Source organism: Phyllobates terribilis, unplaced genomic scaffold, assembly GCF_046119375.1.
Source record: "Phyllobates terribilis strain yellow unplaced genomic scaffold, ASM4611937v1 Scaffold_9__5_contigs__length_417890890, whole genome shotgun sequence".
Lineage (NCBI taxonomy): Eukaryota > Metazoa > Chordata > Amphibia > Anura > Dendrobatidae > Phyllobates > Phyllobates terribilis.
The window spans coordinates 21,945,864-21,962,008 of NW_027362769.1; the positions used below are offsets into that span (position 1 = coordinate 21,945,864).

The following is a 16,145-nucleotide window of genomic DNA, read 5'->3' on the forward strand; positions in this document are numbered from 1 at the left end:
TTCTGTCTGAATTTAAAAAAGCACACATTCCTAAAATAAACATTGCATGACTAGGTTTATCTAAACTTTTGACTGGTACTGTAAATGCATACTAGACATAAAATAAAATGCAATAACATACTTATACGGAATGTTGTATTGAAGAAGTGAATCCTTAATTTGCTTTACATAGGAGAAGGGAATTCGCATATGAACTTCTCTTCCAGCATGGATTGCTTCAGGAGTAACCGGCATCCACAGATCAAGCTGAAACAAAAATAGAATAATGCTTATTACATTTTAGCCATCTCTTAAAGGGGTTGCCCCCTTTAAAAAAAATAACTTTTTTCGCCATAGGTTCAGCTAACTGTACAAAAAACTCTCGGGTTTACTTATTTGCGCCATGTCTCCATCGCTGCCTCAGTCTCTGTAGTGTGTGTGTAGTTGGTGACATCACATCGATAGCACAGCAGCCAATCACTGAGCTCAGAGGCTTATGCCATCTACGTCAGCAAAACCGCGGAGCTCAGTTACTGACTGGAGATCTGTCAACATGACATCATTGCTGCAGCTAAACAACAGGGACTTTGGCAGCACTGGAGACACAAGAAGCAAGGAGGGTGAATAAAGCTGATTTTGCCTTTTTTTACAGGTAGCTGAAGCTGTGGGAAAAAGGATTTTTGAAAGCGGACTACACCTTTAGCAATTTGCAGCAAGAGACCTCATCATAGCTTTACACTGCAATGTGTTATCTGCAGTTAAATTTATGGATGCAGGTTAATCTTTTGAGCTTTTAGTTCAGAAAGATATCATTGTGCATAAAATTTGCAGGGAGAATAATTAGAGATTCATCTTTGCTACATCAGTAGTGACCCAAAAGAGGCCATTACAAATGTTTTTGCATTCATAGAAGTCTGTGGATTAATTCAGGCTTTGATGTATTGCCTGGTGTCATTCTTTCCGATTAAATGTAAATCGTTGCTCTGTAATACCACTGAAGACCAGTAGGTGGCGACTTAAGGGTCGGCAAGGGACTGTATTGGAGGATGTCTGATCAACATCCTCTTCAGTCTGGTAAATGAAGTAGTAGTCTGCTTTTCCTGTGTCCAAGTGTAAAAATAAGAATAAAATAACAAAATCATTATTTTGTTGTATGAATGAGGCTTTGTGCAGAAAATCTAAATACAAAACCCAAACAGGTCTGTTGACCCTCCTAAACTAAAGGTGAAGATCAGGCTCTTCGAGAACAATTCATAGAAGGTGTGTTGGACAATACTCTAAAGTGTCAACTAAAAATGCTGCCCATCCAGCATCCGGGTACTTCTTTCCTGGAATTCAAGGAACTGCCCATAGAGGTCCTGGAAGAGAAGCCCCAGTCTGAGACCCAAGAAGATGGAAGGATTAAGCCTGCCTTTGAGTTCCCCCTTTCAAGTCATATTGCTGAGCAAGGAGTCCGGGTCCCATCTTCAGAAGATGGGTTAAGTCCCTTGTCTCGCTGCAAATCTGGAAAAGATGATGAAGTACTCCTCTAGGCGGGGAAGAGAGGATCCTCCAAGATTAGAACAGGAACAGCCACCTCCAAGACCAAGAGAGAACAGACACCGAGAGGTCTTTGGATACCTGGTACAAGAGTACCCAAAGGCTAGAGTGCGGATACTGCCATTGACATGGGCACCAAGAAGAAGATTGCTGCCACTTAAATGATTATCCCCTGAGGCAGTGGGATGCCCCTCATGAGGAGAAGCCTTAAGCCTTAAGATCCAGCCTGTATGCCAAAGTATGTGGGCTCTCACCCCATGGTTGAAGTCAGCATTAATGGAGTGAGTTTCCCTGCCTTGATTGACATCGGGTCTCAAGTGACCACTATCCGGCAAACGGCATTTGGAGAGTGCCGAAAAGAAGCCCAGCTGGCACAACGGGCTGACTCCACATCATAGCCACCAATGGAAAGTCAGTAGCCATACGCAGCCACTTGGAACCCACGAATCAGATTGGAGAAACTGAACTCTCACGGCAAGGGGTAGTAGTGATCCAAGTCTCAGAAAATTACAACTTTCCTGTGATTCTAGGCACTAATGTTCTCCGAAACTGTTATATCGAGAACTGTAATATCGGTCCCTACTACAGTACAGGCCCTGCCAAAAGTAACCAAAGACTCTCAGAAGGCTATCCATGAGATCATGCACGTGTTGGCAGCTCAACAGAAGTTTACCAACAAAAATGGGGAAATATGCTGCACCAAGGATGCCCAACCTGTCTGGTAACACATCAGAACAAACTATTTCTGAAAATCCAGTTGGATTTTAAAGTAGTTAATATAAACATTGGTCTTTTAAACTTTCCATATACAGGTCTCTGTTGGTGAAGGGACACCATCAACGCATATTTAGCAATGTTTTTACTATACCTATGGAAGACATACATACTGTACAACATACTGTATAAGCCACTTTGCATATAATAATTTTAATATAATTAATAATAAATGTGTGTCTTCCTTTTCATTTATCTAGGATTAATGTTTGAACATTAAAACTGACTCTTAAATGTTAGAATCTCAGTATTCTTACCTGCCATTGATTAGTCATTTCCTGTAGATATTGAGCATGCTGGGCAGTCTGGGGAACAATTTTCAGGACTTCATCTCTATAGTAAAGAGAATGCATAACCAAAAATGGCAAATGCAAATGTTAATAAATGAGGCACATAGGAGTATACCAGAAATGTTCTGAGCATGTCTATTTATATATAATATATATATATATATATATATATATGTATATACGCACACTGCTCAAAAAATAAAGGGAACACTTAAACAACAGAATATAACTCCAAATAAATCAAACTTCTGTGAAATCAAACTGTTCACTTAGGAAGCAACACTGATTGACAATCAATTTCACATGCTGTTGTGCAAATGGAATAGACAATAGATGGAAATTATTGGCAATTATCAAGACACCCTCAATAAAGGAGTCGTTCTGCAGGTGGGGACCACAGACTACATCTCAGTACCAATGCTTTCTGTTTGATGTTTTGGTCACTTTTTAATGTTGGTTGTGCTTTCACACTTGTGGTAGCATGAGACGGACTCTACAACCCACAGAAGTTGCTCAGGCAGTGCAGCTCATCCAGGATGGCACATCAATGCGAGCTGTGGCAAGAAGGTTTGCTGTGTCTGTCAGCGTAGTGTCCAGAGGCTGGAGGCGCTACCAGGAGACAGGCCAGTACACCAGGAGACGTGGAGGGGGCCATAGGAGGGCAACAACCCAGCAACAGGACCGATACCTCCGCCTTTGTGCAAGGAGGAACAGGAGGAGCACTGGCAGAGCCCTGCAAAATGACCTCCAGCAGGCCACAAATGTGCAAGTGTCTGCACAAACGGTTAGAGACCGACTCCATGAGGGTGGTATGATGGCCCGACGTCCACAGATGGGGGTTGTGCTCACAGCCCAACACCATGCAGGATGCTTGGCAATTGCCACAGAACTCCAGGATTGGCAAAGTTGCCACTGGCGCCCTGTGCTCTTCACAGATGAAAGCAGGTTCACACTGAGCACATGTGACAGACGTGACACAGTCTGGAGATGCCGTGGAGAGTGATCTGCTGCCTGAAACATCCTTCAGTATGACCGGTTTGGCAGTGGGTGAGTAATGGTGTGGGGTGGCATTGCTTTGGAGGGCCGCACCGCCCTCCATGTTCTCGCCAGAGGTAGCCTGACTGCCATTAGGTACCGAGATGAGATCCTCAGACCCCTTGTGAGACCATATGCTGGTGCGGTTGGCCCTGGGTTCCTCTTAATGCAGGACAATGCCAGACCTCATGTGGCTGGAATGTGTCAGCAGTTCCTGCAAGATGAAGGCATTGAAGCTATGGACTGGCCTGCCCATTTCCCAGACCTGAATCCGATTGAGCACATCTGGAACATCATGACTCGCTCCATCCACCAACGTCACGTTGCACCACAGACTGTCCAGGAGTTGGCGGATTCTTTAGTCCAGGTCTGGAAGGAGATCCCACAGGAGACCATCCGCAACCTCATCAGGAGCATGCCCAGGCGTTGTAGGGAGGTCATACAGGCACGTGGAGGCCACACACAATACTGAGCCTCATTTTGACTTGTTTTAAGGACATTACATCAAAGTTGGATTAGCCTGTAGTGTGTTTTACCACTTTATTTTTGGGCGTGGCTCCAAATCCAGGCCTCCATTGGTTAATAAATTTGATTTCCATTGATGATTTTTGTGTGATTTTGTTGTCAGCACATTCAACTTTGCACAGAACAAAATATTCAATAAGAATATTTCATTCATTCAGATCTAGAATGTGTTATTTGAGTGTTCCCTTTATTTTTTTGAGCAGTGTTTATAAACCTGCAGTAACCCTCGCTCCACCATACCGCTGCACGACCAGCTCTGCCCTCACCTACTGTATCCTCACCCATTCCTTGTAGACTGGGAGCCCTCACGGACAGAGTCCTCTCTCCGCCTTTACCAGTCGCCGTCATGTTTTGTTCAATTGTAATTGTTGTGTTGTAATTGTAATTGTTCTTGTGTGTATACTCTTTTTTCACATGTAAAGCGCCATGGAATAAATGGAGCTATAATAATAAATAATAATAATAATAATATACAGGTGCATCTCACTAGATCAGAATATCATCAAAAAGTAAATTTAGTTCAGTTCTTCAATACAAAAAGTGAAACTCATATATTATAAAGAGTCATTACAAACAGAGTGATCTATTTCAAGTGTTTATTTCTGTTAATATTGATGATTATGGCTTACAGCCAATGAAAACACAAAAGTCATTATCTCAGTAAATTAAAATAAGTAACAAAAAAACACCTGAAAAGGCTTCCTAAGCGTTTAAAAAGGTCCCTTAGTCTGTTTCAGTAGGCTCCACAATCATGGGGAAGACTGCTGACTTGACAGATGTCCAGAAGGCAGTCATTGACACATTCACACAAGGTTCCAGAGCTCCAATTTTCATTTGGAAATCACAGTCCCAGAGTCTGGAGGAAGAGTGGAGAGGCACATAATCCAAGCTGCTTGAGGTCTAGTGTGAAGTTTACACAATCAGTGATGATTTGGGGAGCCATGTCATCTGCTGGAGTAGGTCCACTGTGTTTTATCAAGACCAAAGTTAGCGCAGCCGTTTACCAGGAAATTTTAGAGCATTTCACGCTCCCCTCTGCCGACAAGCTTTTTGGAGATGGAAATGTCAATCTCCAGCAGGACTTGGCACCTGTCCACACTGCCAAAAGTACCAATACCTGGCTTAAAAACAACAGTACCATTGTGCTTGATTGGCCAGCAAACTCGCCTGACCTTAACCCCTTAAAGAGAATCTATGGGGTATTGTCAAGAGGAAGATGAGAGACACCAGACCCAACAATGCAGACGAGCTGAAGGCTGCTATCAAAGCAACCTGGGCTTCCATAACCTCAGCAGTGCCACAGGCTGATCGCCTCCATGCACCGCCACATTGATGCAGTAATTAATGCAAAATGAGCCCTGACCAAGTACTGAGTGCATTTACTGAACATACATTTCAGTAGGCCAACATTTTGGATTTTAAAAACATTTTTCAAACTGTTGTTATAAAGTATTCTAATTTACTGAGATAATGACTTTTGTGTTTTCATTGGCTGTATGCCATAATCATCAACATTAACAGAAAAAAACACTTGCAATAGATCACTCTGTTTGTAATGACTCTATATAATATATCAGTTTCACTTTTTGTATTGAAGAACTGAAATAAATTAACTTTTGATGATATTCTAATTTAGTGAGATGCACCTGTATGTGTATGTATATATATATATATATATATGTATATATACATGTATATAGATACATATATATATATGTCTGTCTGTCTGTCTGTCTATCTATCTATCTATCTATCTATCTATCTATCTATCTATCTATCTATTATTATATATATAGCATAGAGGGTACTTTATAAAACATAACTATTAAATAATATTAGTAAAACCAAACAATCTCCAGAAGGGGGGACTTTTCCCCTTCAACCTTAAATTTAATAACTTCACATTTCTAAGGAACTAGATGGAAGCCCGATGCTATCGCATCAGGAGGGTGGTAATGTCACGCCGCGCAGCCGCGCTCTGCCTGCTCACGTCGCACTGCCGCGCTTTGCCTGCTCACGCCACGCTTTGCCTGCTTGCCTGCTCAAGACTCGCTCTGCCTGCTCACGCCACGCTCTGCATGCTCATGCCATGCTCTGCCTGCTCATGCCAGCCTCTGCCGCGCTCTACCTGCTCATTCCACGCTCTGCCTGCTCATGCCACGCTCTGCCTGACCATGCCGTGCTCTGCCACACTCTGCCTGCTCATGCCGCGCTCTGCCGTGCTCTGCCTACTCATGCCGCACTCTGCCTGCTCATGCCGCACTCTGCCTGCTCATGCCGCGCTCTGCCTTTTCATGCCACACTCTGCCGCACTCTGCCTGCTCACGCCGCACTCTGCCTGCTCATGTCGCGCTCTGCCTGCTCATGCCGTGCTATGCCACGCTCTTCCGCGCTCCGCCTGCTCATGCCGCTCTGCTGCTCTGCCTGCTCATGCCGCTCTGCTGTGCTCTCCCTGCTCATACCGCTCTGCCTGCTCATACCGCTCTGCCATGCTGCCCTGCCTGATGACGCCACTTGACACTGCTCTGTCTGCTCATGCCATGCTCTGACACGCTCTGCCTGCTCATGCCGCGCTCTGCCACACTCTGCCTGCTCATGCCGCTCTGCTCATACCACTGTGCTCTGCCTGCTCAAGCCACTCTGCTGTGCTCTCCCTGCTCATACCGCTCTGCCATGCTGCCCTGCCTGCTGAGACGCCGCTTGAGACCGCTCTGCCCTGCTCCTTTTCCATGTTCCTGTATCCCGTCTTCTAAGACCAATCATTCAGTATAATGAGGCTATATTGTATCAGGATCTAGTGCGGTAGTAAGCTCTGAATTGTACAGGTGTAGAGCAGAGTTTGTCATTTGGTTCTGTGACGTCACTGCATAAGACTACAGGGAATCCTACTGTCTCATAGATCTTATAGTACAAAGGTTGTCTGCTGCAATTCTGCCTGAGGAATCCCTGACATTAAATACGGCGGTCAGTGAATCATTCGGCTGATCCCAGCGGCGGCGTGTACGGCGTGTTCGCAACGGTGTTCCGCTGGTGGTACCGCGCAATAGGCTAGTACTACCAGCGGTTTCCATATTGAGACACCCATCACTTGGGTGTCCCAATATGGCGGTCGACAAACTTTCCCCGCTTGGAATTCTGGGATACGGACACATCTGGACGGAACAGGATGTGAAGACATTACAAGGTAAGTATATATTACTAAATGGAGGCCCGATGCTATCACATCGGAAGGGCGGTAATGTCACGATGGGGGCAGGCTTTGCAGCGTTGAGAATCTCTCCCCCCCATGTGCTCGCCCACCTATCCACTCTCTCTTTCCCCCATGTGCTGACTTCTCCCGTCTGTGCTCTCTTCTTTAATCTGTCTACCCCATGTGCCGTCCCCTCTTGTCTGCTGTCTCTCTCCTTCCTGTGCTGTGTTCTCCCCTCATGTGCTGTCCCATTGGAGCTGTCTCCCCCCACCACCGTGCTCTGTTTCTCTCCCCCCTGTGCGATTTCTCTCTTCTCCATCTGCTATCTTCTCCTCTCATGTGATCTCTTCTTTGACCTGTCTACCCCATGAGCTACGGCGTATACAGTGTTTGTGTGTGTGGTGCATACGGTGTATACAGTAAGTGTGGTGCGTATGGCGTATACAGTGTGTGTGTGTGGTGCGTACGGCGCATACAGTGTGTGTGTGGTGCGTATGGTGTATACAGTGTGTGTGTGGTGCGTATGGTGTATACAGTGTGTGTGTGTATGTGTGGTGCGTACGGCGTATACAGTGTGTGTGTGGTGCATACGGCATATACAGTGTGTGTGTGGTGCGTATGGTGTATACAGTGTGTGTGTGTATGTGTGGTGCGTATGGCATATACAGGGTGTGTGGTGCGTATGGTGTATACAGTGTGTGTGGTGCATACAGCATATACAGTGTGTGTGGTGCGTATGGTGTATACAGTGTGTGTGTGGTGCGAACAACATACAGTACAGACCAAACGTTTGGACACACCTTCTCATTTAAAGATTTTTCTGTATTTTCATGACTATGAAAATTGTACATTCACACTGAAGGCATCAAAACTATGAATTAACACATGTGGAATTATATACGTAACAAAAAAGTGTGAAACAACTGGAAATATGTCTTATATTCTAGGTTTTTCAAGGTAGCCACCTTTTGCTTTGATGACTGCTTTGCACACTCTTGGCATTCTCTTGATGAGCTTCAAGAGGTAGTGCGTAGTGCATATGGCATATACAGTGTGTGTGTGTGGTGCGTACGGCACATACAATGTGTGAGTGTGTGGTGCATACGGCGTATACAATGTATGTGTGATGCGTACGGCGTGTACAGTGTGTGTGTTTGTGTGTGTGGTGCGTACGGGGTATACAGTGTGTGTGTATGTGTGGTGCGTACGGCGTATACAGTGTGTGTATGTGTGGTGCGTACGGCGTATACAGTGTGTGTGTATGTGTGGTGCGTATGGAGTATACAGTGTGTGTGTATGTGTGGTGCGTACGGCGTATACAATGTGTGTGGTGCGTACGGCGTATACAGTGTGTGTGTGGTGCGTATGGCGTATACAGTGAGTGTGTGTGTGTGGTGCTTACTGCATATACAGTGTGTGCTTGTGGTGCGTACTGTGTATACAGTATGTGTCCGGCATATACAGTGTGTGTTTGTGGTGCGTACGGCTTATACAGTGTGTGTGTGGTGCGTACGGCGTATACAGTGTGTGTGTGTGTGGTGCGTACGGCGTATACAGTGTGTGTGTGTATGTGTGGTGCTTACGGTGTATACAATGTGTGTGTGTATGTGGTGCATACGGTGTATATAGTGTGTGTGTGGTGAGTATGGCGTATACAGTGTGGGTGGTGCATACGATGTATACAGTGTGTGTGGTGCGTATGGCGCATACAGTGTATGTGTGTAGTGCATACGGCGTATACAGTGTGTGTGGTGTGAACGGCGTATACAGTTTGTTTGCATGTGTGGTGCGTACGGCGTATTCAGTGTGTGTATGTGGTGCATATGGCGTATACAGTGTGTGTTTGTGGTGCATACTGCGTATACAGTGTGTGTGTGTGTGGTGCGTACGGCGTATATAGTGTGTGCTGATTATGACGTATACAGTGTGTGTGTGGTGTGTACGGCATATACAGTGTGTGTGTGGTGCGTACGGTGTATACAGTGTGTGTGTGGTGCGCATGGCATATACAGTGTGTGTGTATTTGGTGCGTACGGCGTATATAGTGTGTTTGTGTGGTGAGTATGCTGTAATGCACACTCCCGGGCTGAGCGGCGTGTGCGTGTGATTCCACTGGACCGTGCCGGAGAGTGAATGCCTGGAGGGGCGTAACTAGGTATTCACCCGATCCGACCAGGGTCGCACAACGGCATACGATGCCAGTGCACCAAGGAGGAACCGAGCAGAGGGACCAGGTGCTACTCCAGGACAGACCTCAGACACAGCTGTTGACCCACACAGGGGAATATAGGAACAGACAGGTTAGGCTGGCACACAGACTGGTGAGTATAGGCAAGCACGACTGGTATGCAGGCAGGCGGGTATTCAGGCAGGGGGGTACAGACAAGCACAGATAGAGTGCAGACGGAGGCACTTGCAGATTGGAACACAGGCGGGATAGGACCCAGTACACACTGGGACTCAGGAACAGAACCACAGATGTGGCGGACAAACACAGCAGAGTGAGACTGCCCAGAGAGGTGAGCGAGAGCAGGGCAAGACGGGACCGCCTAGAGCGGTGAGCGAGAGTAGAACAGGACGAGGCCGCCAGGAGCGGTGAGCAAGAGTAGAGCAGGATGAGGCCACCTGGAGCGGTGAGCAAGAGTAGAGCAGGACAAGGCCGCCTGGAGAAGTGAGCAAGAGTAGAGCAGTACAAGGCCGCCTGGAGCGGTGAGCAAGAGTAGAGCAGGACAAGGCCACCTGGAGAGGTGAGCAAATGGTCAGAGCTGAGCGAGACTGCCGGAGCAGTGAGCAAGGAGTCAGAGCAGAGCGAGACTGCCGGGGCAGTGAGCAAAGGAGTCAGAGCAGTGCGAGACTGCCGGAGCAGTGAGCAAAGGGTCAGAGCGGAGCGAGACTGCCGGAGCAGTGAGCAAAGGGTCAGAGCGGAGCAAGACTGCCGGAGCAGTGAGCAAAGAGTCAGAGCGGAGCGAGACTGCCGGAGCAGTGAGCACAGGGTCAGAGCGGAGCGAGACTGCCGGGGCCGTGAGCAAAGGGTCAGAGCGGAGCAAGACTGCAAGAGCAGTGAGCAAAGGGTCAGAGTGGAGCAAGACTGCCGGAGCAGTGAACAAAGGGTCAGAGCAGGCCAGAACCGCCGGAGCGGTGAGCAAAGGCAGAGCAGGCTAGAACCGCCGGAGCGGTGAGCAAAGCAGAGCAGGCTAGAACCGCCGGAGCGGTGAGCAAGTCAGAGCAGGCTAGAACCGCCGGAGCGGTGAGCAAGTCAGAGCAGGCTAGAACCGCCGGAGCGGTGAGCAAGGCAGAGCAGGCTAGAACCGCCGGAGCGGTGAGCAAGGCAGAGCAGGCTAGAACCGCCAGAGCGGTGAGCAAGGCAGAGCAGGCTAGAACCGCCAGAGCGGTGAGGAAGGCAGAGCAGGGGGGACAGGGCTTTGTACACACGGAACTGGCAGGAAGGGAAAGGCAGAACCAGATACCCACAGGGTACTTGCAGTGAAGTAGCGAGTGGACCACAAACTCACAAACGGAAGTACAGTGACAACGAGCAGGAGTTAGGTATGAGTTCAGACTCTGCAGAAAAAGGAAAGGTACGGACATAGAGAAACACAGGAAACAGGCTAGAAGAGTATACAGGCAAGAACAGACACAGTAGCAAGATACAGGAGCGGGTCTAGGTTTGCAGCCCCTAGAAGGCGGGAGGAACAGGCTAGGAGCGTGTTCAGACAGTACAGACAAGATACAGGAGCGGGTCTAGGTATGCGGCCCCTTGAAGGTGGAACGAACAGGCTAGGAGCGTGTTCAGACAGGCCTGGAAATACAGCCTCCAGGAAAGGCAGGCAAGCAAACACAGAAAGGGACCTGGCACATTCAGAGTGAAAGAGCACACTGAATGAAACACAATGCTCAGGCAGGAATTCATTGGAGCAGCTGGGTTAAATACCAGGTGACAGACAGCAATAGGCTGAGGACGCACAAGGGGTGTGCCCGCAGCAAGTACAAGAAACAGGAAGTGATCGGGCGCCGCCCTTAAGCAGCAAAAGCAGAGGCAAGCAGACAGCATGGAGGGAAGTCAGGCTAGCAGACTGGACTGGAGATCAAGTGCGCGCTCTTGCACAGTGGGAGATGGACCACTATGCAAGGATGCCGCCATGTATGTTACAGTACCCCCCCCTTACGCCCCCCCGTCTTCAGGCCTGCCAGAATGTTCCGCAGGGAATTCGAGGGCCAATCCTTCACTTCAAGGAGATCACTTCCACTGTCCACCGGAAAAGCTGGTCTCCTCTGGGTAGCTAGGATGCTACCTCCTATCCAGCCATTATCAGCAACAGACGAAAAGGGTGGAGTACCAGGAACAGCACACAAGGAAGTCTCTCTCCACTTATTATCAGGTAGCACCCCAGAGGGTTCAGGAGACAACTGGAAGCCCTCCGCCGCGTTGGAGGGGTGCAGAGACTCGGGGGTAACCTCTGCTTCGGGGTACATCTTGTCAAGCTCACAGGATGAAATGGGTGAGGTTTCAGGTACAAGGTGTAGAAAAGTCACTGTCTCCTTGTTATCAGGTGGTACCCCGGAGGATTCAGGAAACAACTGGGGGTCCTCCGCCGGGTCGGAAGAGTGCAGAGACTCGGGGGTAACCTCTGCTTCGGAGTACACTAGGTCAGACTCACTGGAAGAAGCGGGCGAGGTATCAGGTACCGAGTATAGGAGAGTCTCTGTCCATTTGCTATCAGGTAGCACCCCGAAGGGTTCAGGAGACAACTGGAGGTCCTCCGCCTGGTCGGAGGGGTGTAGAGACTCGGCGTTAACTATCGCTTTGAGGTACCCATTGTCAGGCTCACAGGACGGAGCGGACAAAGTATCAGGTACCGGGTGTAGGGAAGTCTCTCTCCATTTGTCATCAGGTGGTATCCCGGAGGACTCTAGGTGGGCAGAAGTCTCTTCGGGCAGGAGAACAGGTGCGCTACCCACGCATATTACCCGTAGGGGCTGCTCCGGGATACAGGGAAATGAAGCTTCAGCAGGGACTTCAAGGTTGGGAACAGGAGGTCTTTGGAAGGACAGACCCAGGCGTGACGGCTTGCCTCTACGCCTAGCACATCTGGACTGCCTCTTGAGGTTGGGAGAAGTATTCCGGAGAGCGTAGTCATCCTGTGTGGATTCTGGATGGGAAGTAGTCTCTTCTGGCAGGAGGACTAGTGCGCTACCCACACACATTACCCATCGGGGCTGCTCCGGGATATTGGGAAGTGAAGCTTCAGCAGGAGCCTCCGGGTTAGGATCATCGAAGACCATTAGAAAGGCCACCAGGAAGGCCATTATGTCCAGGACGATAGGATCCTGTGCGTCCCATAGGGGGGTGATCCATTTCAAGGCATCACCCGCTAGGTAAGACATCATGAATCCCACCTTAGCCCGATCGGTGGGAAAACAAAGAGGGTAGAACTTGAAGTATAGCATGCATTGCTCCACAAATGCATGACTCTGTCTTGGATCCCCATAGTACCGTGGCGAATCCGCAGGAATGAGTGCAGAAATATCCATCTGGACGGGTGCGTAATTCGCCTGGAACTTAGCTAAAGAAAAAAAATAAATATATATTTTTTTATTTATTTTTAATGCACGTATTCACTGGAAAACGTCTCAGAGAGCGAAGGCCGTGGGGCTCAATGGGAACCATGGCCTGAGCATGCTTTAATGCAAACGCCCGGGCTGAGCAGCGTGTGCGTGTGATTCCACTGGACCATGCCGGAGAGTGAATGCCTGGAGGGGCGTAACTAGGAATTCACCCGATCCGAACAGGGTCGCACGACGGCATACGATGCCAGTGCACCAAGGAGGAACCGAGCAGAGGGACCAGGTGCTACTCCAGGACAGACCCCGGACACGGCTGTTGACCCACACAGGGGAATACAGGAACAGACAGGTTAGGCTGGCACACAGACTGGTGGGTATAGGCAGGCACGACTGGTATGCAGGCAGGCGGGTATGCAGGCAGGGGGGTACAGGCAAGCACGGCTAGAGTGCAGACAGGGAGGCACTAGCAGGTTGGAACACAGGCGGGATAGGACCCAGTACACACTGGGACTCAGGAACAGAACCACAGATGTGGCGGACAAACACAGCAGAGTGAGACCGCCCAGAGAGGTGAGCGAGAGCAGGGCAAGACGAGACCGCCTAGAGCGGTGAGCGAGAGCAGGGCAAGACGAGACCGCCTAGAGCGGTGAGCGAGAGTAGAGCAGGACGAGACCGCCTGGAGCGGTGAGCAAGAGTAGAGCAGAACGAGGCCGCCTGGAGCGGTGAGCAAGAGTAGAGCGGGACAAGGCCACCTGGAGCGGTGAGCAAGAGTAGAGCAGGACAAGGCCGCCTGGAGCGGTGAGCAAGAGTAAAGCAGGACAAGGCCGCCTGGAGCGGTGAGCAAAGGGTTAGAGCTGAGTGAGACTGCCGGAGCAGTGAGCAAGGAGTCAGAGCAAAGCGAGACTGCCGGAGCAGTGAGCAAAGGGTCAGAGCGGAGCGAGACTGCCGGAGCAGTGAGCAAAGGGTCAGAGCGGAGCGAGACTGCCGGAGCAGTGAGCAAAGGGTCAGAGCGGTGCGAGACTGCCGGAGCAGTGAGCAAAGGGTCAGAGCGGAGCAAGACTGCCAGAGCAGTGAGCAAAGGGTCAGAGCAGGCCAGAACCGCCGGAGCGGTGAGCAAAGGCAGAGCAGGCTAGAACCGCCGGAGCGGTGAGCAAGGCAGAGCAGGCTAGAAACGCCGGAGCAGTGAGCAAGGCAGAGCATGCTAGAACCGCCGGAGCGGTGAGCAAGGCAGAGCAGGCTAGAACCGCCGGTGCAGTGAGCAAGACAGAGCAGGCTAGAACCACCGGAGCGGTGAGCAAGGCAGAGCAGGGGGGACAGGGCTTTGTACACACGGAACAGGCAGGAAGGGAAAAGCAGAACCAGATACCCACAGGGTACTTGCAGTGAGCGTGTTCAGACAGGACAGACAAGATACAGGAGCGGGTCTAGATATGCGGCCCCTAGAAGGTGGAACGAGCAGGCTAGGAGCGTGTTGAGACAGGCCTGGAAATACAGCCTCCAGGAAAGGCAGGCAAGCAAACACAGAAAGGGACCTGGCACATTCAGAGTGAAAGAGCACACTGAATGAAACACAATGCTCAGGCAGGAATTCATTGGAGCAGCTGGGTTAAATACCAGGTGACAGACAGCAATAGGCTGAGGACGCACAAGGGGTGTGCCCGCAGCAGGTACAAGAAACAGGAAGTGATCGGGCGCCGCCCTTAAGCAGCAGAAGCAGAGGCAAGCAGACAGCATGGAGGGAAGCCAGGCTAGCAGACTGGACTGGAGATCAAGTGCGCGCTCTTGCACAGTGGGAGATGGACCACTATGCAAGGACACCGCCAGGTATGTTACATATGCTCTTTCTCTCTCCCCCCTGTGCACTTTCTCTCTTCTCCATCTGCTATATTCTCCTCTCATGTGATCTCTTCTTTGGCCTGTCTACCCCATGAGCTACGACGTTGTGACGGGGTATGCGGCAGAGCAAGAAGAGACCTCCGGACTAAGAACGATCCAACGGGGTTTATTAAGGCGGCAGCATACCAAATCAAAAATCCATGTTATTCCTAAGGTCCATAATAAGTCCACAATCACCAACGGGCGTGAGGTCTTGCCGCAGCTAAGAGCCCCCACTCTTCTTCCTCCAGAGATCTCCCAACACAACACTGGTCACGCATAAGTCCATTGTCTTGGGCTACCGGGAACAGCCCAAGGGTAGGGGAGGAGAGGTTTCCCCCCTCCTAGTCGATGGTTTAGTCCATGGCATGGCTCCGATGTGTCTATAAAGATGTGTACTGTGAGTTCTCCCCCTGCTTAAGAGAACAATGGGGAGTCCTCTAGCGGTGTTGACTAGAGATGAGCGGTGTTCGACTTGAACTGTTCGCCAATCTCAAATTCGAGCTGTTTTGGGCGGTGTTCGAGTTGTTCGACGAACCCGAACGATTTGCAAAAAATTCGGCTGTTCGAGGTTATGTTCGATAACTGTTCGTGCACCAAAAGCGTGTCCTGCATGTCTGGCGCTATTTAGAGCACCAATCATGCAGGGATTGTCTGCCACTCACTGTAATGCCACAGCCATGGTGGTTGTGGCATTACAGTGATTGCCCAAATCGATGGGAACAGTGCTCACAGTGAAACATGAAAAGCCGGCAATTCAGCAGCGGCATACACCTGTACCCGACAATTTAGAACCGAAAGAATAGAGCTTCACACATAGATTAGATAGATAGAAACATGTCAGTCACATATATATGAAGTACAGTGAAAGTGCTGCTTACTGTACTTGTCATTTAGCGTAAAGGATTTATCAAAAAAAATAATAGTGTTTTTATGCACCGTCTCTTTAAAAAAGCCGGCCGGCAATTCAGCAGCGGTACCCGACAATTTAGAATAGAAGGAATAGAGAATCACACATAGATTAGATAGATAGAAACATGTCAGCCACATATATACGAAGTACAGTGACAGTGTTGCTTACTGTACTTGTCATTTAGCGTAAAGGATTTATCAAAAAAAATAATAGTGTTTTCATGCACCGTCTCTTTAAAAAAGCCGGCCGGCAATTCAGCAGCGGTACCCGACAATTTATAACAGACAGAATAGAGCTTCACACATAGATTAGATAGATAGAAACATGTCAGTCACATATATATGAAGTACAGTGATAGTGTTGGTTACTGTACTTGTCATTTAGTATTAAAATAAAGGATTTATTATTAAAAAAATTGGCGTGGGGTTCCCCTTAATTTTAGGCTCTAGCGGAGGTTAAG

At 49.1% G+C, this 16,145-nt stretch overlaps 1 protein-coding gene across 1 annotated transcript in view; it reads right to left on the reverse strand.

The window, feature by feature from the left end:
* Positions 1-16,145, reverse strand: part of LOC141161492 (carboxypeptidase O-like) — a 421,709-nt gene that overhangs the window by 340,141 nt on the left and 65,423 nt on the right. Inside the window, exons 2-3 of the mRNA XM_073646335.1 lie at positions 2,550-2,625; positions 122-246 (exon numbers count right to left, since the gene is read on the reverse strand). Of these exons, the coding sequence (XP_073502436.1) occupies positions 122-246; positions 2,550-2,625 (201 nt within the window). The remainder of the gene's footprint in view (positions 1-121; positions 247-2,549; positions 2,626-16,145) is intronic.